Below are 23,670 nucleotides of genomic sequence, written 5' to 3'. Positions count from 1 at the left end.
CTTAAGAAAAAGCTAGCCTAACGGAAACTATGATATTTTTGACTTAGGAAGCATTACTGCTTCCAAAATGGAATTTTTACAGAAATCATTATTTGACATGCTTACTGATATGCTGAAAACCAACTCCATCTTTGATGCTATTCAAACTGGATTTAATTTTGCGAATAATCGTCATGACTTTGAAATTCAGTAATGGATTTTAAATCATTAAATGTTTTGAATTGGAATGCTAGATCTCTTAGAGATAATGAGGACGAGCTATTTAACTTTTTGAGAGTTCATAACGTGCATATTGCCGTTATAACTGAAATAGCACTGCACAACTGCAAAACACCGCTTATGGAATAATGCTCGAAGCAATTCCAATGGTAATATTCTGTTTGATGATTCTTAACTCTATTCAATATCCAAACAACCCAACATACTTTTCTTCAGCAAGAAATCCCTCAATCATTGATTTGGTCTTAACTGATTCATGTCAACTTTGTAGCCAATTGGTTACCCATGCTGACTTCGATTATGATCACCTTCCAGTAACTTTTGAAATATCCCAAGAAATAATTTCTAATCCCAACAGCACTACTATCAATTGCCATAGATGATGATCGAATATTTATGGAGTATAGCTTTGAGATAAAAATTCCTTTGCATACCAACTATGAAACCAATTATGCTCTTGAATCTCTGACTATTTCTATAGTTGAAGCAAGAGGTGACGCAGTACCAAAATGCGAGGTTAAATTCAATTCAATTATAATAGACGACGATCATCAGGTCTTAATCCGTCTGAAAAATGTCCGTAGAAGGCAATATAAAAAAACACGCGATTCTGCCTTGAAAGTTATCTGTCAGGATTTGCAAAAATCTGCCCAGAAGAACAAAACTTTAAAAAATAATGTTTCGAAATTAGAGCCAAGTGCCAAACCCTTTTGGAAAGTCATAAATTTTTTGAAAAACCTCAAAAGCCTATTCCAGCGCTGACTGTAATTACAAATTTTTATAAGCTTTTCAAGAGATTATTGGCTCCGGACCGCGAGATGCTGAAAAGTGTCGGGATAAGACCCGGCTGCAACCCCATAGAATCACCGACCCATGGTCTAGCTGCTGATAGCTCTTGGTATGCAACATAAAAAATACAGCCCACAGAAACATTTTTAGGCACACACAAGCACGATGCAGAGCATATCAGATAGTATGAGTAGATTTTTGGAAGTAGATAGGGAAAAGTAGGAAGAGAGCAATACGAATGAATGCGTGCAAAATGTGAACCTGTTGGTGGTGATGGTGGTGCCTGGTGCGGTCTTTGGTGCGGTACAAGTCCAATGTCTAGCGGCTCACCGTACTGATTGTAGTTAATACCGTTGGCTGAAGCCGCCGGTGGATGCTGGAAGGGAATGTTCTGACCGTGCAGGATGGGACCGGTATTGGGGTCGGTGGCATGAATCTGCTGAAGCAACTGTTCGATGCGAATGTTGGGGGGAATGTTTTGCGGATTGCCGCCGAGTGCGTTGATGAGCTGCTTGTCCAGGGGATGATGAGGCAGTTGGCCACCGGGTGGAAGGGGAACCGAACCAGGTGGACCGTTTACGTGGATGTACGGATTGTAGTCGTTGTAGCCGGGTTTGATTTCTGGACCGTAATATCCAGGTGGCCCCGGTCGTTGGACGCCGAGGGTTGCTGGTTTTTGGGTTTCGCCATAGAGGCCGTAATCGCCCGGTCCCGAAGTCTCACCGCCAGGGTATATATTGTTGTAATGATCCTTCTTAGAATCCTCCTTAGGATGTTTCTTATGGGGTTTCTCCTGGGGGACCTTTGGCGGCCTTCCATCGACCGTGGGATAGAATGGGACGTGTTGAGGTTCCTTAGGCGCTTCCGGTTCTTTCTCTGGTTTCGCCTTCTCTCCTTTCTCACTTTTGGGCGACTTGGTCGGGAGAAACTGATTGATAGTGTCGGGCATAAGCAAGGGCTTAAGCACATCGTTGCCTGAAAGGTATGATTAGAGAGGTGTGTTTTGAACATGAAATGACACGATACTGTGCGAGGGAAATGTTTATGGGAGAAGAAGTGCTTGTGAGCTATGAACACGTCAAGAAGATAGCAAAGGAACAGAGTTCAAGCAGTTAGTTATTAGCACAGACTGTAATCGAGACGGTACATACCGGTAATTGATGGCTCTCCATTGGAACACGTCCAATGCTTGCAGCAATCATCGTCGGGTAGAGGAGCTAGCCTAGCCATTCTAGGATTGCACGGTAGATTTGTCGGAGGAGTAGCCGGTACCGGTGGACAAGCAGGTCTACATTCTACTTTACCCGATTCACAGTAACAATGTTGATCACAACCAGTCAGGTTGCTGGGAATCTCGGACCAGTTATCGAAGCTTTGACCTTTGAACACACACGTCCCGTTTTCGACGCATCTCATCCGTTCTGGACAGCAACGGGGCTGTATCGCACGGAACGTTGCTGGTTCCGGTTCCCATCGCAGACAGTGTGGATCTAACACATCGAGACCAAAGTGGGAAGGACATTCAATCTTGGCACAGTGCACTCCTGCATCCGTGCATAAGCACAGTGAGTTACATTCGTCATGAAATTGTTGATTCTTAGTGTACATCTTTCCCTTGTATTCACATTGATCGATTTCTCCGCTTAAATCGGTTTTTACTACTCCGTGGCCAGCAGTAGTCGATGAAGCAGGTGCAGCCGTCGAAGGGGCCATCATCATCATTCCTCCGCTTTGTTCATGGTCGTCCAGAATCACGTCGCAAAACTCACGGTTGCAGCAGGCATCGTTAGGATCCGGGACCGTTACGCAGTGTTCCGATCGGGTTTCGTTCATCTGAGGACACCGCGGTACGCAATCCAGTTCGCCTTCACTGTTACAAGTGCAGATCTTGTCGCATCCCATTTCAACTTTCGCATTCACATCGTACGACTGGTTTCGATAGATGCAACTGGTTACGATCGCTGTAGATGTCGTCGGTATCTTGTCCGTTGATTCGTCCGAGTGGTCTGCAAAAAAAAGTAAAGACCCCAATTACTTCACGATCATAAGTAAATCTTACTCAATTGGTCCATAAACCAAATTATCGTGATTAGATTATGAAACCATTTTTCACACCCGGCGTGTTATCCATATTTAGCCGTCGATTCCGATCCAACATTCCGATCGCATAACTGCGAAGCCAGTGCCAAACAACAACATCGACCAATTTCGTATAGCTCTTATTTTTTGCACCAATTTCTTTCGTTATTCCCCAGTTTTCGTGCAACAGTCGCCATAACAAGAAGGGGAATGGATGCAATGCGGAGAGGAAAATTAATTTGCAATTCCAATTTTCCAATTTGTACGCGTCTTGTGAAGCTTTATTGTTCGATTGCTGTTTCCTATCCGCTCTGCATGGGCTGGGTAGATATGCGAGCGAGTGCATTTAGATGCTGTTGGGACGCGAGATTTCGTAAATCCATGCAACCTGACGATTAGATAACAATCGATCATAAATCTTTCCGCTCGGATGTACGCGTGTCTTTTTGTGCGGGCTTAAAAAAAAGCTCTGTGATAGGAAGATTTATGAACCTTTGGAGCTTTGAATGGATATACGTGGAGTTGAGTCACACGAGATTGGATAATTACTGAAGTGCTGGAAAGCATTGTTGAGGAATAAACGATTTATAATGCAGAGGTTTTCGCAAACAAGAATTTCAAATCAAATGTCAAAGAAATCAATCCAATAATTTTCAGCTGTTTTTATCGGGAAGACTAATTTCTATTTTTTTTTCTATCAATGCCAGGGAGGTTTAAACAATCTGCATGGATGTTCTTCAGCGAATTTCAAGAAGTTTTCAAAATATTCCCAATAAATTTTTAGGAAAGTTTCGCAGAGTTCCCAATTTCACATCTGAATTTAAAAAAAAAAGTGCAACACGCAGTCAGTTCGCCATATAGAGGTGTTGTAAAACAGCAGAAGCGCCAGCTTAACTGCAGAATGTAATTTAAAAGTTTGTTCAACTCCTTCGTATCAACTTGTACTCTTTCATTTAAAGAAATATATAAAAACAATAAGGGCCCATGCATTAATTATGTCACGCTAAATCGAGTAAAAAATTACCCCCCCCCCTTCATGACGTTTTTCCTATACCTAATGCATTGCTTGTCACAAAATCTTAGACCCCCCCCTCCCCCCTTAGAGCGTGACATAATATATGCATCAACCCTAAAGAGGTTGTATCCAAGACACGATTTGACGTAGGATTACGTGCTCGGTTTCAATATTCGGCGACTGTGTTGGGGAAACCACTTTTTCTCTTCACGGAAACGCATCTGATGACCAAATTACGCATTTTCGTGCACAAAACGCTCGGAATTTTTGATTTATTCAATAGATAATAATAATAGTAAAAAAAATGCTAAAATTGATTGAAGGAATTTCTTGCTAAATTTTCCATTCGCGAGATATTCGCGATCAGTCACATAAATTTGAGCGTCCTGGAGAAAACCTTACTTTAATTCGAAATGTTGCTGGTTAATTGACAAGGTCATGTGGTATTCGGTCATAGCGAGAATGTTTAAGTACCACGCATTTGACCATTAACGTTTGTTTGCTGGGTACATTATCAAAGAAGCGAGCGAACGTTGAATGAAACTTAACTCTTAAACAACAATAATTTATGGTGGTCCTGAAAGAACCAGTTTGCCGTGATGGTTGAGTAATGCTGAGCTGTTAGGATGTTCAACACGGATGAGGCTAGTGAGCTGTACGTTATTTGGAACGAGGGTGACGCATTTGGCATAGAAGGCTCACAGCGGCTTACGACGAGCAACTGAATTCAATCAGTAGCGGTGCGGATTCTTACTTCTTCTTCGGTGAAGTGAGGGCTCTTGAGGGCAGCCTTGATAGCTAGTTTCTTGCTAGTTACAATGCTACGCGACGAAAGCACTGCTGCTGAAGACGACCGAACACCACCACGCACTCGGCTTAAATTCGATTTTGAAATCTATGTTAGGTAAAGCGGCAATCGTTGATAATTTTAGTTATCATAGCAACAGTTGCACATTCGTGTAATTTTCAATAGTGACCTTTTGAAAATTGATAAAGTCTTAATTTCAACAGATTCGTAGTAAAAATTCCTATCGATTTTCGTATTAAGAATTAAAATCCATCATCTCTGGATCAAAACCAGACCACTTTCATGCCGCGACCGACTTCGATTTTTGAAACTGCACCCCCTATGTTCGCTTAAAAATAGATTTAAACTTATGGGAACTGAAATCCGATTGATGACCTTGATAATGTCCTGAAAATACTCCTTAACAAATGCATGGTGGTTCTGAAAAGAACCGTTTTGCCGTGATGGTTGAGTAATGCTGAGTTATTAGGATGTTCAACAGGGATGAGGCTAGTGAGCTGTATGTTGTTTGGAACGAGGGTGATGCGCGCTTGGCATATATGGCCCACAGTGACTCACGAAAAGCTTCTGAATCCGATCAGTAGCAGAGCGGCTTCTTCCTCCTTCTTCGGTGAATGGATACTCATTAGACTGATGCAAAATTTGAAATTTTTGTTCGACAGTGCTCAAACGGTTCCAAATTGGGCCAAATTGAACTCATTTTGTGAGAAACTGACTTGGCACAAACCATTTGAAGTTTATATGGGAGTTACTATGAAGAAACCATAATTTCGGTTCATATCTATCTCAAAATTCACCAGTTCATTCTACTTTAGAAAATGATAGCTGAGCTTGTTGGTCATTTTCTCAGCTACAACTTTGTTAAAGACCACTTTTCGATCAAATGTAAGGAACAAAAACTATTAATGATTCAAGTCACTGATGTCTTATGATTATCTCAATCTCAAACTGTTCAGCAGGCAACATTGGTAGCGCGCAGAATAGAGGACAAAAATCATGGCTACTATGCCACACTGCAGAATACAGTGTTGCCCACAGTACAGTTGCTTAATCTTGCCATAAGATTATCAGTATCTTAAACAATTATTAACTACTTTGACTATATGTTTTTAGTATTACTTCTACGTGAAGTCAACGATTTACATAGTTGAAGATGCTAATTTCAAATAACAGACTGTAGTGGTAATTTTTATACGATAGATGGAGTAGATGAAAGCATAGAGTTGATAGTTCCGTTAGAGTACGGCAGTGTGAAGATTGTATATAGATATTAGACAAGCGAGCTAGGACAACTTTTAAGGAAGGTACAAATCGGTTTTTTCATCTCTCTTTACCAAACTCCCCCTTTGGAGAGGGATGGTGAGGGGTGTCCCCCCCGCCACCACTGGCAAAAAGAGATGAAAACCGACCCGCTCAAGTACCAACTGTGTGTTTGAAACAGTTCTACCGATTTTTTACCGCACTTCAGTTGTTATTTGAAGGAAGGCATCCAGTCGTAGGTTTTGGAAATTGCAACTATTGTTTACCCCTACCACGATATGTGCTCCTGTCATCGTCGACTTGACGATCTCGAGGGGACACGGGTGGGGTAGGTGCTGCTTTCGACCATTGACAGTAATTGATGGTATGCTCCCATCCATGCTCATGTGGGGTGCAGCTCACTGCTTGCGGGCAGCCTATTGTTGTGTACTGGAGAACAATGTTCAACGCCACGCGTCGAAAGCACTGCTGATGCTGCTGCTGATGATGATGACCGACCGGAAACCACCACACACGGTGATTGAATAAGCACCGTTCGGCGAGACCGGATGGAATTCGATTTTGAAATCTGTGTTAGGGAAAGCACTTTTTGCTTACAATCGGTGATAATTTTGATCCCCGTTGTAACAGTTGGACATTTGTTCTATTTTAAATAGTGATCTATTGAAAAATGATAAAATGTTCGTTTTAGCAGGCTTGTTAAGAATCAAAATCCATCCAATAACAGAGTTATAAGTAGTCAAAACCTGAGCACTTTTCGTAACGCGGTCGATTTGGGTTTTTTGAAATTGCAGTCCCAAGATGTTGCCGAAGGACGTAGTTCTACGTCAAAGTCATACAACTTAAATGGCGCATGGTTTGGAAAACATTATAATAGGAACAGGAACAGGAACACTGCTTCGGTTCGTCATATAAACGTTTTGTAAAGAAGCAGATCCAGCAAATTAATTACCTGAGTGTAGTTTAAAATTATTGTTAAGTCCTTTATAACAACCTTCAGTTTTTCAGTTGTAAATGTATGGAATTAAATATTTTAACAAAATTATATAAACTTGATCTTGGAATATAGTACGGTCAGGCAGGGTTGCTTTCACTCACTGGCTATAAAAAAAAACTGTTTTTCCGAATTATGAAATCGTTAGATGTTGTAATGATAATTAATAATTGTAAGTTACAAGATGAGGTTTTAAAGTATGCGTTTGACACATAAAATCTGTCAATATTGCTTTTAGAGCACCACAATAAGCGATTTTACGATTCGTGAGCGCTCACTCTGAGTGAACACTCACGAATCATAAAATCGCTGATGGCGACGCTCTGAAAGCGAAATTGACAGGTTTTATGAGTCAAACCCATACTTTACAACCTCTTCTTCTAACTTGCAAGTACTAACTATCATTACACCGTCTAATGATTTCATAATTCCGAAAAATATTTTTTTTATAGCATGTGAGTGGAAGTAACCCTGCGGTCAGGAATAAAAGCCGGACATAGTTTAAGAAGCTTGTGTCTTCAACGGAGGTTTCTTACGAACTACCTTATTGTGCCATACTAACCAATCAGGTTACTAGGGTGATGTAGCTAGGGATACACACAGATTGCTAACTAGATTATACCCCCTCTCACTCTGATAGTTCTATTTTTGATCTAAGGTTCTTGAAACGATTGTATGTAGGTACTCCAGAGCTTTTGTTAAAACATCCGCTAGGTGATTTCGGGTCTCGATAGCTTCAATTTTCAATGCTCCTGAAGAAACATGATTGCTCACAAAATAATGCTTGACATCAATATGTTTTGTGCACTTTGTCCTTAAATTTGATGCTATGCAAATGTAGCTTCTGTTGTACTCGTACAAAGTAACAGGTGACCTGGAGTGTCATAGTACACCTTGCAGCCACAGGAAAGAACATATTACGCTTCACTTGATGAAGTTGCAACAGTAGTTTGCTTTTTGCTGCATCAGATGGCCGTACATCCAAAAACTTGGAATTGGTAGCCGCTAAAGGATTTCCGATTTTCGGTGTCTGAGGCTAAATCTGCATCCACATATCCAATTAATGGACGACTCGATGTGTTTCGCTTGAACTGTAGTGCCATGTTCTTTGTGCCTTGCAAATATCGAACAACACGTTTCAGAGCTTGCCAGTGATCAACCGTTGGTTTCTGTTGGAACCGTCCAAGGTAGCCGACAAAAAAGCAAACGTCTAACGCTCAACATCACGTACATCAAGGAACCTATCAGTTCTCGATACGGTTGGTTTGCATCCGCTCCACTTTGTTGAAGTACCAAACACTTTTCCATCGGAGTACAAACCGGATTACAGTCAGCCATTTCGAAACGCCAGCTTTTCGATGCTGGCAACAGTCCACTTTCACGATTGTATTCCACCTTCATGCCTAGGAAATGTCGTAGCTCTTCACAGTCGGACATCTCGAACATCAAAGCCAAATCCTTCTTAACTTTCTCGATCGACATCAGATTGCAGCCTGCCACCAATAGGTCATCAACGTATTGGCAAATCAAAGTTGGCACTCGTGGAGGATAGACGAACTATGAAAGTGATGATGGTTTTAAAAATTTTCCACGGAGAACTATACGAGTGCAATCTTAAAATGCTTTTATTTTGAAAATGGATTTTTTTTTTCTTTATTTTTGTGATTTTTAGCCGTAGGCTAGTTCATCACATTTGATAGTAGAAGGTCAGGCTTAGGGTCTGCCTCTAAGGAAACGTTTCAGTCTAACATTAACGTAACGTAAAACTGGCTCTGGAACAACATTAAAAAAAAAAAACTTAATGTAAAATGGGAGTTACATCGGGACTGTGGTGAGGAATGGATGCGCGAACAAGGTAGAGCTCCACCGTAAGAGACAGTGAGACAGTCCGGCAGAGATACCCCGACGGCAGGAAAATAGGAAAGTGGAAGAACACGGACAGCGCAGCCAACGACGAGAGTGCTAGATTTGGTTGTACAGGTGGGCGTCCTTCAAGAAAGCAATCAGCGCAGCCAGCGTCGAGGGGTCGTTGCCAAGTAGCTCCCTGATGTTCTCTGGGAGTCGGTGTTGTTCGCGTAGCCTTTGAAACTCTGGGCAGACACACAGCACGTGTTCCACCGAGGCAGGGATGCTTCAGATTGGACAAACCTTGTGGAAGGGTGTCCCACCAAAATTGTGGGAAATCCTCGCATGGCCGGTCCGGAGTCTTGAAATGATCCGTTGGTCCTTGTACTTGTGGCTGTCTAGCCAGGGTCGTACGGTTTCTTTGATCTTTCTCAGGAAAGTGGTCCGCGACTGAAACCATTCCTCCTGCCAGGCTTCCATGATAATATTCGCGATCCAACGCTTGACGTCTAGGAGTGGTACGTTCCTGGTGAAGCGGGGACCAGATGGACCGGATCCCGCCAGCCTGTCCGCAGCCTCATTTCCAGGAACACCGCAGTGCCCGGGAATCCACGTAAAAACGGTTGAGGGTGGGGCATATCGTGTAATGGCTTGTATCCAGGGGTGGCGCGGGGCTTCGGCTTCCAGCGCCTGGATGACGCTGTGTGAGTCCGTTAGCACAAGGATCGGTTGATCTGCAGGAGTGATGGCGGCATCAAGAATAGCAGCGGCTTCTGCGGAAAAAACGGAACACTCCTCCGGTAGACTTTGACTTGTTGCGGAGTTTGGTCCTGCCACTCCGAGTCCCACTCCAGCCCGTGATCGTGATCCGTCCGTAAAGCGAGGAACGTGCCCCGGATAGACCGACCCAAGAAGTTCTGCAACTGAACGCCTCAACGCTACAGAGTTATCTCCGGCTTGGAATCCTCTCTTAATCCGCTTATCTATTTTGATAACGTTAGATCGCCAACTTTTCTCTCCATGCCAGTGGACCCTGGCCACCGGGGGGAGGTCAAGGTTGGCTGCAGTGCGGAGGGCTCTGCTCCCCTCGTTGAGGAGAAAGACCCTATCATTCCAGGATGTTTTAGCAGCGAGGGCAGCGGCTTTCGTAGCAGTAGCTGCAGCAGATCCATAGCGGAAAGGGAGGACTCCGATTTCCGCACAAGCAGCGTCTGCAGGCGTGGAAGGTAGAAGGCCGGATACGATGCGTACGTAGGTATTGTATACCGGAGCGAGGATGCGGTTCAGCTTCTCGGTGGCTAAGCAGGTAATTTCAATGCCGTAGAAAAGTCGACTGTCGATAACAGCCCGGGCGACACGAAGGCGGATCTCGCGGTTACTGGAGCGGTGCGGGCGGGAGATTGTCCTGACGATGTTGATGCGGCTACTACAGTTTTCATTCACCGATCTGAAGTGCTGGTCGAAACTTAGAGTCCGATCCAGAACTACCCCCAGAACACGTACTGTTTTCTTAAGCGGAATTGGATGGTCCTGGATGGTGATCGGTGGTTCCCGAATCAGATGGCCCGAGTGGCAGATATGGCACCGTACACTCTTTGGAGCGGAGAGCTGGAAACCAACAGAGAGCGCCCACCTGCTGACGGCGGAGACAGCTGCTTGGGCAATATTCCTGGTCCGTTTAGTCGTTCGTCCCGTTACGACGATGAGTATGTCATCGGCATAGACGATTACGTGCACGTTCTTGGGCAGTCGGCTGAACACCCCGTTCATTGCCACCAGGAATAGCGTAACCGCTATGACGGATCCCTGGGGCACTCCAGTTTCCTCGGGGAACGGATCCGATCGAGTGTTCCCGACAGTCACCTGGAAGGTACGATCAAGGAGGAAATTCCGTACAAAGTGCGTGATGTGGCCTTTCAGGCCCCAGCCGATGAGCTGCCTGATGACGCCAGGCGTCCACGTCCTGTTGAACGCCTTTGATATATCAAGGGATACTAACTCCGCATGGTGACCGTTGTCCTGGGCTTCCTTGAGTACATTCCCGAGGGCTGCAAAGTAAGTGGAGGAGCCATGTCCTTGCCGGAATGCATGCTGCCGTTCGTCAAGGAGACTGTTAGACTCCAGGAACTGCCTAAGTCGACGATTTACCATTCTCTCCATCACTTTTGCCGCGCAGCAAGTGAGCGCAATCGGCCTAAAGGAGGAGGCTTCTCCACTCGCCGCGTTGTTCTTCGGAATGGGCACTACCAGGCTTTGTTTCCAGAGGTCCGGATACGAGTCAGTGAGCCATAGGTCGTTGAAGAGGGCGAGTAGCCTCGTTTTTCCGTCGAGGGAGAGGTTTTTTAACACCGGGTATCCAATCTCGTCCGGCCCGGCAGATTTACCAGTACTGCTGCCGAGGGCAAACTGAAGCTCCCGGAAGGTAAGAGCATCGTTGATCTGGAGGGAAGGGACATCGGGTGGAATTCGCAGGTCACGAATGCTGCTTGTGGAAGGTTTGACGCGCTGGACGAAATCGCTGTCGTAGCCACTCACAGCGGACAGGCCGGCAAAATAGTTCCCTAAATTGTCAGCGATGTCCTTCGGTTCTGAGATCGTGGTGCCATGAGCTTGGATAGTAGGTGGAGTAGACCGCCGCTTGCCACTCAGAGCGTTGACGCGATTCCACAAGTCGCTCGACGATTGGGATTCGTCGATTGAATCCAGGAAATCCATCCAGCTGGATCGCTTTGCGTCACGGATCACCTGTCTGCACGAGAGATGGCGTTCTCGGTAGACCTTCAGCGCTTCCTCCTTTGAAAATGGAGCATTGTATTTAAATCTGGTTGTTGCTACAGTTGTAGAAAAGCTGAAATCTAGGCATACACCTAAAAATCTGAAAAGAAATTATTTTTTTTCTATATTATATATCTATTGAGTAGTCCTTAAGTTTTCTACTAACGTAGCATTAACCAGATTTAAATAAAATGCTCCATTTGCAAAATAAAGGCATTTTAAGATTGAACTCGTATACCTCTCCGTATAAAATTTTGAAACCATCATCACTTTCATAGTGTTCATCTATTCTCCACGAGTGTCAACTTTGATTTGGATCAGGATATTTAATCATCGCCATAGGCCTTTTTAATAGAAACTAAACGATCGATTCTGCCTCTGGTGGTAAATAGGAGAACGTCAAAAAGAGTGTTGTGCGCAGAAATTTTTGCCTTGAGACATAGGAAGCCCTCACGTATGTGTTGGTAGAGGAGAAAAGGTAAACATTGCGGAAGAGGATGACCACGACGTCATAGCAGTCGAAAGAAAATTTGTGAAATATGACGTACAGCAAATTCTAGATATGTTTGCATGATGATTGCGCTTGCTTGTATGCTTTTGTTAAGTATCCGGGAAGTATCAGCAGGCGTTTTGTATTTTTATAGTAACTCCTTACTTGGAAACGGGCAAAAACTAACCAGAAGGCTGCATTGTCATGGTATACAGTGTGCTAATAAAATAATCAATACATTATCTCAACATTCAGTGGACAAACATTCTTAAATTTTGACTTCATACGGAAATTCTATAATTCATATTAAATTTCCAATGCAAACGCTGATAGAAACAAACGTTATGACGTAACTACGAGCGTGTTTGAGCGTACGAAAGAAGCAAATCGTGAGAGGCCGACTGAAAGCCGAGTGAAAAACGAACTGCACCAATACGTACAGGCCATCAATTCCACACCTTGTATAGACCAGGTTGGTATCTAGCTTCGTGTAAATGCAGTAATCGTGTTTCGATCTTGTGAAACCCATGTTCAGGATTGCTTCGTTGAACCGATCATTCCACTTCGGGACTGTTTTAAACCATACAGCGATTTGAGCAGCCGACAAACTTGACCTGATTTCGCACATCCATTTGGTGGACATAGTATTGTCTGTGCACACCTACTGCTAAAACGATCCTGATGGTAGCCAATCGAGCTACAGCTGCATACACTCAAAAAATTCCACACGTCATCATCATGTGTCTCACACTTAATTTTGCGCATATTGTGAAACACATCCATTTCATGTGTGAATTTTATGCTATGAACCATGCCCGAACACTATGGATTTGAATTATGACACTCTTGGATTCTACTGTTAGCTGAAGAGCCTCCTGGATCTCGCGGACAGTTACCTTCGGGTTCTTCTTCACTTCACGCATGATCTTGGTGTCCGTTCTCGCATCCGTTTTGCGCATCCTGCCTCTGCCAGGGCGATCCACCACTGATCCGAACGATTTCATTTTCTGCAGAATTTTCCCGACCGCTGTTTTGCTGATATTGTACTTCCTAGCGACAGACCGGTGCGATTCACCGTTTTGCACATCACGAACAACCAATTTTCGGATACACACGGGAATTGCTTTCGAAATCACTACGTCCTCCATTTTTTTCAACTGATTCAAATGCGATCACGTGTACAAATGCACCAGTTCCACCCGTTTGCTTCAATACATGTCAAACTTTCAAAACAAAAACAATCGAGGGGTTTTCCGATGGAAACTTATCGAAAACATACCGATTTTTGAAGTGGGCACTTTTTTTTGTCACTGTTTTCTTTTTCAATCCAAATTGATTTTCTTTTACTTCAAGTAAAACTTTATATTTTCAGTATTCCATAGGTGTAACTTTAAAAGAATAATAAAGGTAAGACATCGAAACAGACTACGGTGTGTTTATTTGAATTTGAACCAAATAAATGAGAGAAATTTCAAAAATGATGGGGTGGGCACTTTATTTTGCCTATCAGTGTATGTGCCTCATATGGTGATATCAATAGCTTTGCACATCATAGTTCAATATTCTACAATATTCTACTTTATCGACTTCTACTTTACCGACTCTAAAAATGAATCGACAAATATATAAACAAAACTGCCAGAGGCCAGATCTGTCACATATCTTTTTAATGGATCTGATTTGGGATTCGATTATGGACTGTTGGGGTGAGCTGCTGCCGGAGTCTTCGTTCGATCTCACTGTGCCACGGTTGTCATCATTTATGAGGCGGGTTGATAGGATAAAGTCACAACTCTTGTTTTCGATGTTTACCTTTCTGAGCAAGCAATTCACATCGTATTGAAATTTAAAACACTTTAAATCCATCTGTTTTGAACAGTAGTGTGATTCAATGTGCTATACACTTGAATGTATAGTGAATGATTTTCAACATTTCAAAGTTTGAAACACCAGAAATTAACGTGTATAACACATTGAACCAAGGTGAAATACACTTAAAGTAAATGTGATTGTGCATTTAAAAAATCAAGTGTTTAAACACTTTGATCAAACGTGTGCAATTTTTTGAGTGTAGGTTTCTTCATAACCCGGCCTTGCTTCTGGAGATATCCGAATTGGTCTGCCGTTCTCATCTTCCTTCAGCTGGAACACCCATCTCGACTTGAAAGGTTTCACATCCTTGGGACAGGTCGTCAGTTGCCAAACATGGTTCTCCTGAGTGATTCCAACTCATTCGCCACGGCACACATCCAATCGTCTTTGTCGTCTCGGTTGGCAATTTGACCATACGTTTCGGGAACATCTGAATAATGTGAATAGTATAATACCCCGTTCACATTTCAGCGTATATCACGTGATATATGCTGTCTTGCAATGAGCACTCATACAACTAGTTGTCACTGGAAATCCTATGTATGAGTGCTCAAGACAGCCTATATTACGTGATATAGACTGTAATGTGAACGGGGTATTAGATAGCAATAGTAAAGATTCTACCCGGTTGGTGTTTTGTCTTCCGTGATAAGGATACCACATGCGGTCATTGTTCTTATTACTGATGCCCCATGCATTAAGGAAATCGTAATATATAATACCGCCAAAAAACCAATCCGCGAATTCCTCTCGGTATTTTGAGAACACTATTTGTCACGCAGTATCAATCAATATCAAGCCTACGTATCTTTGGTCCAAAACAGAAGCATCAACCCTACTGCTTGACGGAGCGATAAAATCTCAATCCACACTTACCGGACTGCCCGTCAGTCAGACGCTCCGAGGGGCACACCAACGTAGCGCAGCAATCGTCCGTTTTCGAGGGGCTCTCGTAGCATCCGGCCTCCGGCAGCGTTTTGCCACGTTTGATGAATGGCCTTGCACAACGGGGCTCGCAGCGCCATTTACCGTCTTCCTCGCAGGTGCATCGCTCGTCGCATCCCCGGTCAACGGTTTGGTTCGTCTGGAGGTGCATGCAAGGAGAGGAAAAAGTGAATGCTTCAGTTTAGATACAGCAACATAAAATGATGCGATTGGTTGTTTGCATTTAGAAAATCATGTGACCGACGACGTCGCGTCTCGCATCGCTTCGTCGTTGGTTGTCGTCGGTTTGAGGTAGTGAAGGCACATTTCAACGATTCGCTCGTAAATCTGGTAAATTGCAGTACAGCGGATTTCATTATTTGCTAATAAACTTTTTTTAACACCCCGCGCTACTGGATGCTGCAGAGTGGTTTGAAAACTATCCATCGTACACGCATGACATGTCAACAGTTTATTGTTAAACGTTGAAGTTTGTGGAAATTGCACGTAATATTTCAAATCACAGATTCAATTGCTCTAGGTGACGGGCTGTGAAATACGACTCATTCTAAATCCTACACGCGAATGCCAAGTGAATGTGAACGTGATTTCGTCGCCGCGTGTTAGCCAGATAGATGGTTTTAGATTCAATATTAATCTTTCGTGATATTCGGGTTAAGTGTACTTGTTCATGTGAGAACCGTCCAATGTGTGGTTCGGGTGTCAGGATGAACTGGTCCAGCAACTATATCAGAAGCATTGCGGTACAGACACTCTAATTGAAAAGGTTTCGGCCTTGAGTGGGCATTAGAAGCGATTGCGAGTCGTGAGACTATACGCTTGAAAATGTTCATCGTCGAATTCGGTGCCATCGTATAGCAATCTGAAGCTGTCGACGCTTTCTCGGTTGCAACTAGTGCAGACCATGCAACAGTTCTTTTAGAAATGGTGATATGATGAATACTCTGCACAGTGCGATGTCTGAAAATTTTCAAAAATGTCTGCAACATAGTTTTTGACCAAACTTGACCTGATACTTACGAAAAAACCAGAAAGTTCACACTACAGGATCGTTTTCTCTGCCACATCACTTCAGATTGCAAGAAGCTCCCGTCGATGTTTTCATTTTATTATTTCACACAAAACGATGAGAGTTTTTATTTCAATCTGAAGGGATGTTTCAGAGAACCATTTTTAACATTTTAATTTACTCACTAGGTCACTTTCACCTTTAGTACTTTTATGTACCTGTATTAAAACCAATGACTAATTCTGCCAGTTATTTTTGATTTGCGCAACTGTTCGGTAAAGTTTTGAAAATAAATAAAAACCAGAGAATGAAATATTAACCTTGAATTAGTTGAACCTATTTACTGTTGGTACTATTTATGATAAATTTTTGATTCATCAGTGAATAACGGTCACTTGAACTGATTTTTTCAGTAATTCAAATACCTAGAAAAATACTGGCCTCCGTAAAATAATTTAAAATCCTATACAGCAAATTTATACATTTACACTACACTCGATTAATTTAAGTTAAGCCCAACCTCTTTTTGTGGATCAAAATATCGATTATATAGTTTGGCTTTCTACCACGACGAGAGGGGTATTTCCACAATAATTATGGATATGCTCTTCAATTTACATTTTAAAGTTATGATTATATGCATCAACAATGCGAATCCAACGGTCGCAGTAATAAGTATAAAGAGTTGATATGTTTTTGATCGATAAAAAAGATAGAGCCAGTTCAAAAATCAATCAAGGCTTGTGTTTCCATTTCTCGGCAATTTTTGGCTATCCGGGAATTGGGAAATAGCTTATGGGTCCTCCCAGGCATGCTTGGCATACATAGTTGTACACACGAACTGCTCATTTGTTAATAACTTTTCACTCAGTTGTTGAAATTTGTTTTTCTTTATAGTAATTGATAGATTAGGATCATAGTTTACTATAGATATGCAAAGAGTAGGTAAATCTTAACATTTGAATCAACGCCAATGATTTTTTACACTTAAGGTCCGAGATGTGCAGCGAGCATTTCTCACTTAATTGTTATAACGCAGAAACAAATACAGTTTATTACTAGAATGAAAATCTACTTGTTTTTACGTATCTATAACAAGCTTAAACTCTATTCTATCTACTGCTTCAAACAGAACTATGTTACGTCAACTGTGTGCGAAGTTGGTGAGTACAACTGTGTATGCCAAGCATGCTCCCAGGAATTCCTTGACATCGAGAAATCATTTTACCCGGTGACTAGATCAGAGCCATCAGATCGAATAAGATGTTTGCACGTTAAACTAATAGATTGAACGTGAAATCTGGAAATGTTATATTAATTAACAGTCATAACCCGACCAGAACGTTATAACAAAATTATATCATGATTATATCAACTTCTGTTATATATAATAACCGTTGATATAATCTTGTTTTAAGAGCTCTGTGGTGAAATGAGGAATAAAAAATCGTCATGGTATTTGATATAAAATTGTTACACAATTTGTTAGAATAAAATTTATAACAACATTTTAACTAAGTTCGTTAGCATTAGCAGCACGAAAAATGAAACGTTTTGTTTTATTTTAATTTTTGTTTTGTTTTAGTCTTGAGCCGGTTGTAGAATTTAAATTTATTTAAGGACTACGGAAAAGTTTTTCACATGGAATTGGGCTAGTAGGGTTAATGTCCTTAATGTCAGCCTAAGTGTCCCTAATATTGGGCCCATAATTTAATTTCGAAGGCAAGCATATTTTTGATAATTATAAACTAAAAATCAAACATTCATTTGTATTGTCCAGATGATGCATTGTTTTACGAAAAATTGAAGAACGAGAGATTTTTATTAGATCCATAGGCCAAAGTTAGTGCTTTTTCCCCTATTTTTTTTACAGCATTCTCTCCTCTTTTTTTGGTTTGTTTTTTCCGTCGATCTTGTTTTCCGTGCTGAGCACCAATGCTACCGACGAGCCAGGAAGGCAGCTCCCACACCTGGACCCTACCTATCGACCCATCAACTCATGAACCGTGGACCAACGGCTTTACTTCCCATCCGAAGGAAGGCGTGATCAGAGATGTTATGCCTCAGAACATCCCGGCGGCGCCGACTGGGATTGAACCCAGGCCTGCTGGGGTGAGAGGTAATCACGCTTACCACTGTACCACCGGTGCCATTAGCATTCTCTTTTGATTGGGATGCTAAGAATTAAATAAATCATTACAGTCAACTCTCCCTTACTCGATCTCTCCTTAACTCGATTCTCCCTAACTCGATGGAAATCCAGGGGCCTCATTTCGCAAGTCAAATCAAACTACCTATCCCAAAGCGAGAGCAGATGATTTGTCAAATATTTTAACAACAATCTAAAAATATAATACACTCAAAAAATGTATTACCCAAAAACCGTGTTAAAAAATTCAGTTCATACCCTTTTTAGTTTTTACCCTAATGGGTTATTTTGCAACAAGGTTTGTTAAAAATATGACATAACCCTAACAATAGTTGTTATATTCTTGATAGTACGTAGAAGATTTCTTGTTATATTTTTTGTTTTTTTTTAACTACTAACGGTACATGTTGTATAACAGAGCATGTTACGAATAATTTTATATCTCAGTAACACAGTGTGTATTATTTCTGATACTTCTTTCTGGTCGGGAATGTTATACCTTCACAATGCTTAGTGATGCTGCGAACAAGCTCGCTTCACGACAGCGGGACAGTACTTATAACAAAACGGTATGTTTCAGAACAATGGAACCATCTCGAATCTTGCCCTCAAGTCATTGGATTGCTGTCTTGAACACTGCCATCTTTTTCCTAGCGTTATTCCACATCAAGACATTGAAGAGAGCAGTCATATTTCTATCGTTAATAAAACTTGTTCGTTGTTACTAGTTTTCCTGGTTGTTTCCGTACCATATTACTTAAGGTTATGGGCTCTGCTACGATGGAAGGTTCTGGAATTCCACAGTTGGATGGAACAAATTTTGAGAATTGGTGATTTCGAGTTCAACTCTATCTGGATGCGGTGGATGTTTCAGAAACGCTTACGGGACAAGTTCCTGGTGCAACGGATCCTGGAAGAGCGATGCAGGAAGGTACTGCGGCATAACTTCCAACAGTTCGACGACATCGTACGGCAACTCAAGACCGCTGCACAGTGGTCCAGAATGCAGATTTAGGTGGAATGATATGTTTTGAGCCTGAAATTGAAACTTTAGACTAAAAGTCTTTTCTACAAAGTTGTTCCTTATAGTTAGGCCCTCATTTTTATGACAATGAATTCTAGGGTGGTTCCTATTATCATTAAAATCAAAAATCTAACTTTTTTGTTTGAATAAATTAAGGTATACATTCTTCAGCAAAGTTATAGCTGAGCTAATTTCAAGCAACTTTGTTGAAAATAACTTTTTTGTATCTCTTAAATTGGCCGATTTAGAGCTATTTTCTTGAATTGAGTTATTGTGACTCTTAAAAAAACAGTATTTTTGCTCTATTTTTCTTATTTCGAATTTCTCAGCAAAGGTGAAAATTCTCATGAAAGTTATCTTCTAGAGACTTTTAAAACTCTTCAAGACGAATGTTTTATACCTGAATTTGTTGCCTGTATCTCTTCTAATAAAAAAGATATACTCAAATATAGTAAAAAATATGAATAAATTCAAATTGATTTTATACGAGTTTAAAAAATAACATACCTCCAATTTTTTCATATTATTGAGAATTACATACGCCCTTTCAAATGCTGCAAAAAAACTTTTTTTTTTGTTTGCCCCAACCAGAGATATTAACATTTGGAAAGTGCATATTTTAAGTATAACAACGTCATTAACTCTTGATCGTCGAAAGATATTGACAAGCTTTGTGCACCAAAAATTTGCGCCTTTTTAAGATCTAAAAGTTATCTGAAAACACCTTTGCTGAGAAATTCGAAATAAGAAAAATAGAGCAAAAATACTGTTTTTTTAAGAGTCACCCTAACTCAATTCAAGAAAATAGCTCTAAATCGGCCAATTTAAGAGATACAAAAAAGTTATTTTCAACAAAGTTGCTTGAAATTAGCTCAGCTATAACTTTGCTGAAAAATGTATACCTTAATTTATTCAAACAAAAAAGTTAGATTTTTGATTTTAATGATAATAGGAACCACCCTAGAATTCATTGTCATAAAAATGAGGGCCTAACTATAAGGAACAACTTTGTAGAAGAGATTTTTAGTCTAAAGTTTCAATTTCAGGCTCAAAACATATCATTCCATCTAAATCTGCATTCTGTACCACTGTGCGCTGGTGCCAAATTGGAGGAGAACGATATGGTATCCCAGTTATTTTTGACCCTTCTCGACAGCTGCGACTCCATGGTTACAGCTTTAAAGAGCATCAACGAGAAGGACCTGACGTTGGAAACTGTGAAGCAACGATTGTTGGCGGAGGAACTCAAACGGTCTGATCGGATGGAAGATTCTTGTGAAGATAGGAGTGCAGCGTTTGTCGGAGGAAGAAATAAGAAGCCCAAAAAGTTCGCTGGAAAATGCCACCTCTCACCCCAGCAGGCCTGGGTTGAATCCCAGTCGGCACCGCCGGGATTTTCTGAGGCATAACATCTCTGATCACGTCTTCCTTCGGAAGGGAGGTACAGCCGTTGGTCCCAAGGTTCATGAGTTGATGGGTCGATAGGTATAGTCCAGGTGTGGGAGATGCCTCCCTGGCGTCGGTAGCATTGGTGCTCAGCACGGAAAACAAGATCGACGGAAAACAAACCAAGAAAAAAAAGAAGCCAGAAGGTTAGGTGAATGCAGCCGTTAACAACAAGTCTGTTTCGTTTATGATGAACAAGATGATGACAAAGACAGAACACAAAAAGTCGGTATTCGTTGGAGATTCTGGATGTAGCGACCATCTGGTGTACAGCTTGGAATGCATGCAGTCGGTGAGGAAACTCAAACAAGCGTTCGTGATCGATGTGGCCAAAGATGGTGTTTCGATTATTAGAAACTACGAAGGTAAAGCTGCTGGACTATTAAGAAAAGGTGTGCGGTTTGAAATGAAGAATGTAATATTTGTGCCAGAGCTGAGAGGAAACCTGCTGTCCATGAAGTAGATGTCCCAAGCGGGAATCGACGTATTGTTCACAAGTAGTGATGGAAAACATCAAGCGAACATCAAACACCAAAGAAGGATGACGCGGTTTTTGGAGTAGCGCATCTACGAGGTAATTTATAAAGATCGATTAAAAGTAAATCTGGACGCACGGTTTAATACACTACCACGCCCCTGGTGGTTGGAACAAAAAACGTTTGACAGGCATTTGTTGATGTTTCATTGATGATCGACGCGTCCCGAAATTACGGATCATGGTACTTTTTTTTTTCCTTGATTTGTTTTCCGTCGATCTTGTTTTCCGTGCTGAGCACCAATGCTACCGACGCCAGGAAGGCAGCTCTCACACCTGGACCCTACCTACCTATCGACCCATCAACTCATGAACCGGGGACCAACGGCTTTACTTCCCTTCCGAAGGAAGGCGTGATCAGAGATGTTATGCCTCAGAACATCCCGGCGGCGCCGACTGGGATTGAACCCAGGCCTGCTGGGGTGAGAGGTAATCACGCTTACCACTACACCACCGGCACCGCTATCATGGAACTTGAGAAAAGAAAATTAATTGTGCACAAACATCTAGAGAACCTTTCGTGGTCTGCCTCAAAAATAGCAAAAGTGTTAAAATTCCCAAAGTCAACGGTGAGTCTTGTAATCAAAGGTTACAAGGAGTGTGGATAGAACACAGCGCATCTATCATAAAAGTGGCACTAGGGACAAAGAGCTGAGGAGAAAGGTGTTGAAGTACAGGAAAAGTAGCCCAGGTGTCTCCATACGTGATTTGGCAAAGAAATACGATTCCAACTTTTCCACCGTGCGTAACATCCTTTCAAGAGAAAGATATGAGTCTTTTTGTGCCAGTAAACATCCGAATCGCTCCCTGAACCAAATTTAGTGGCCAAAAAGCGAGCACAATTACTATACGAACGAATTTTGACGAAATTTGATGGCTGCATTTTAATGGATGACGAAACATATGTCAAAATGGATTATAAACAAATCCCCGGACGAAAATTTTACCTGGCAACTGGTCGTGGGGATGTCCCTTCCAGGTATAAATTTGTTTTTGCTGATAAGTTTGCTCGGAAACTAATGATTTGGCAAGGAATCTGCAGTTTTGGCCTTAAAACCAAGGTTTTCATCACATCTCACACAATGACGTCGAAGGTTTACATTAAAGAGCGTCTGAAAAAGCGGATTTTACCCTTCATTCGGCAACACAAGACCAACGTTATGTTTTGGTCGGATCTAGCCAGCTGCCACTACTCTAAGGAGGTACTGGAATGGTATACTGCAAACAATGTTAATTTAGTCGCCAAAGAGATTAATCCTCCGAATTGCCCTGAGTTCAGACCGATCGAAAAATATTGGGCAATTGTCAAGCGAAAACTTCGAGGATGCGGTAAAGAAGTGACAAATGCAGAACAAATGCGTTTAAAGTGGAATAAGTTTGCTGGTACAGTGTCACCAGCGACTATGCAGATCATGATGGCATCGATCACAAGTAAAGTGCAACAGTTCGTTCGAAACGGTGAAATGTAATAACTTGTTATATATCGTTTGAAAGCTGAATAAATACCCTTTTGTTTGACGTTTTGATCAATTCTTGAGTTATGATCACTTGAATGTGTTCAAAATTACTTTGAATCGGGCTTTATGAATTGGATTTAGACTTGGACATGAAAGGAGCTACCGCAAAGCTATGCGAATCGGACGCTGGAAACCGCTGGTATCGTTGATTGGTTCACGCCAGTCAGACCACGATGAACACGTTGGTCCGGTACAATATGGCAGAAGGATTCGGTCCGAAGGTCAATGCTGTCGGATTCTGTGACACTTGCGTACTTGGCAAGCACTGTAGAGTCGTTTTCAAGATAATGAGGCGATGGTGATGGACGTGAGTACTGCTCTAAGGAACAAAAAGCATACTAAAAGCGAAAGGGTATATCCGGATGTCAAAGATGACCAGAAAACTAACTTGGAGGACGCGATGTCTGTTTCAACTAATGGCGAAGATGAGGTTAAACTGGAAGAACTACAAGACAACCAGCAAGATGAATTCAAAGACGCGAAGCCCTTTTCACGTAATGACAAAGAAGACGTTGAACTGAAAGAACCACCTGAGGAACAACTTGAGAATCCTTGGGCTCTCCTTTTCACATGCAAGAGGTGACGACTATTCAGAGTCAAACACTAGGCGCGGTGAACGGGAGCGCAAACTCCCAGCTAAGTTGATGATGAACTAAAATCCCTGGAGGCCAATAAGGTATGGCAACTGGTTCCGTGTCAAGCCGATGTCAAACCCTTGCAGTCGAAGTGGATCTTCCGTATAAAAGAGGATGAAGAAGGAAACCCGGTGTGCTATAAATCAAAATTGGTCGTCAAAGTTTTCTGGCTGAAAGCCGGTTTGGACTGCAACGAAACTTATGCACCTGTTGCGAAGCTAACGACAATCCGTATTGTGCTGGCTGTTGGTGTTCTAAAAGGGT

General features: G+C 41.9%; 2 protein-coding genes across 3 annotated transcripts in view; both read right to left on the bottom strand.

Moving 5' to 3' along the window:
- LOC135702299 (uncharacterized) overlaps window positions 1-23,670 on the bottom strand; it is a 175,480-nt gene that overhangs the window by 70,736 nt on the left and 81,074 nt on the right. The window lies entirely within an intron of this gene.
- Window positions 1-23,670, bottom strand: part of sas (stranded at second) — a 60,340-nt gene that overhangs the window by 3,643 nt on the left and 33,027 nt on the right. The window contains exons 3-5 of one of the 2 annotated variants that reach the window (XM_065223325.1): window positions 15,023-15,230; window positions 2,160-3,014; window positions 1,270-1,983 (exon numbers count right to left, since the gene is read on the bottom strand). In XM_065223325.1, the coding sequence (XP_065079397.1) occupies window positions 1,270-1,983; window positions 2,160-3,014; window positions 15,023-15,230 (1,777 nt within the window). The remainder of the gene's footprint in view (window positions 1-1,269; window positions 1,984-2,159; window positions 3,015-15,022; window positions 15,231-23,670) is intronic. The other variant, XM_065223326.1, reaches the window with a different exon arrangement.

Source organism: Ochlerotatus camptorhynchus, unplaced genomic scaffold (assembly GCF_037179485.1).
Source record: "Ochlerotatus camptorhynchus isolate MF236.1 unplaced genomic scaffold, CSIRO-AGI_Acam_v1.1 ptg000191l, whole genome shotgun sequence".
Lineage (NCBI taxonomy): Eukaryota > Metazoa > Arthropoda > Insecta > Diptera > Culicidae > Ochlerotatus > Ochlerotatus camptorhynchus.
The sequence above is the reverse complement of the archived record's forward strand: the minus strand, read 5'-3'. Positions and strand labels throughout refer to the sequence as shown.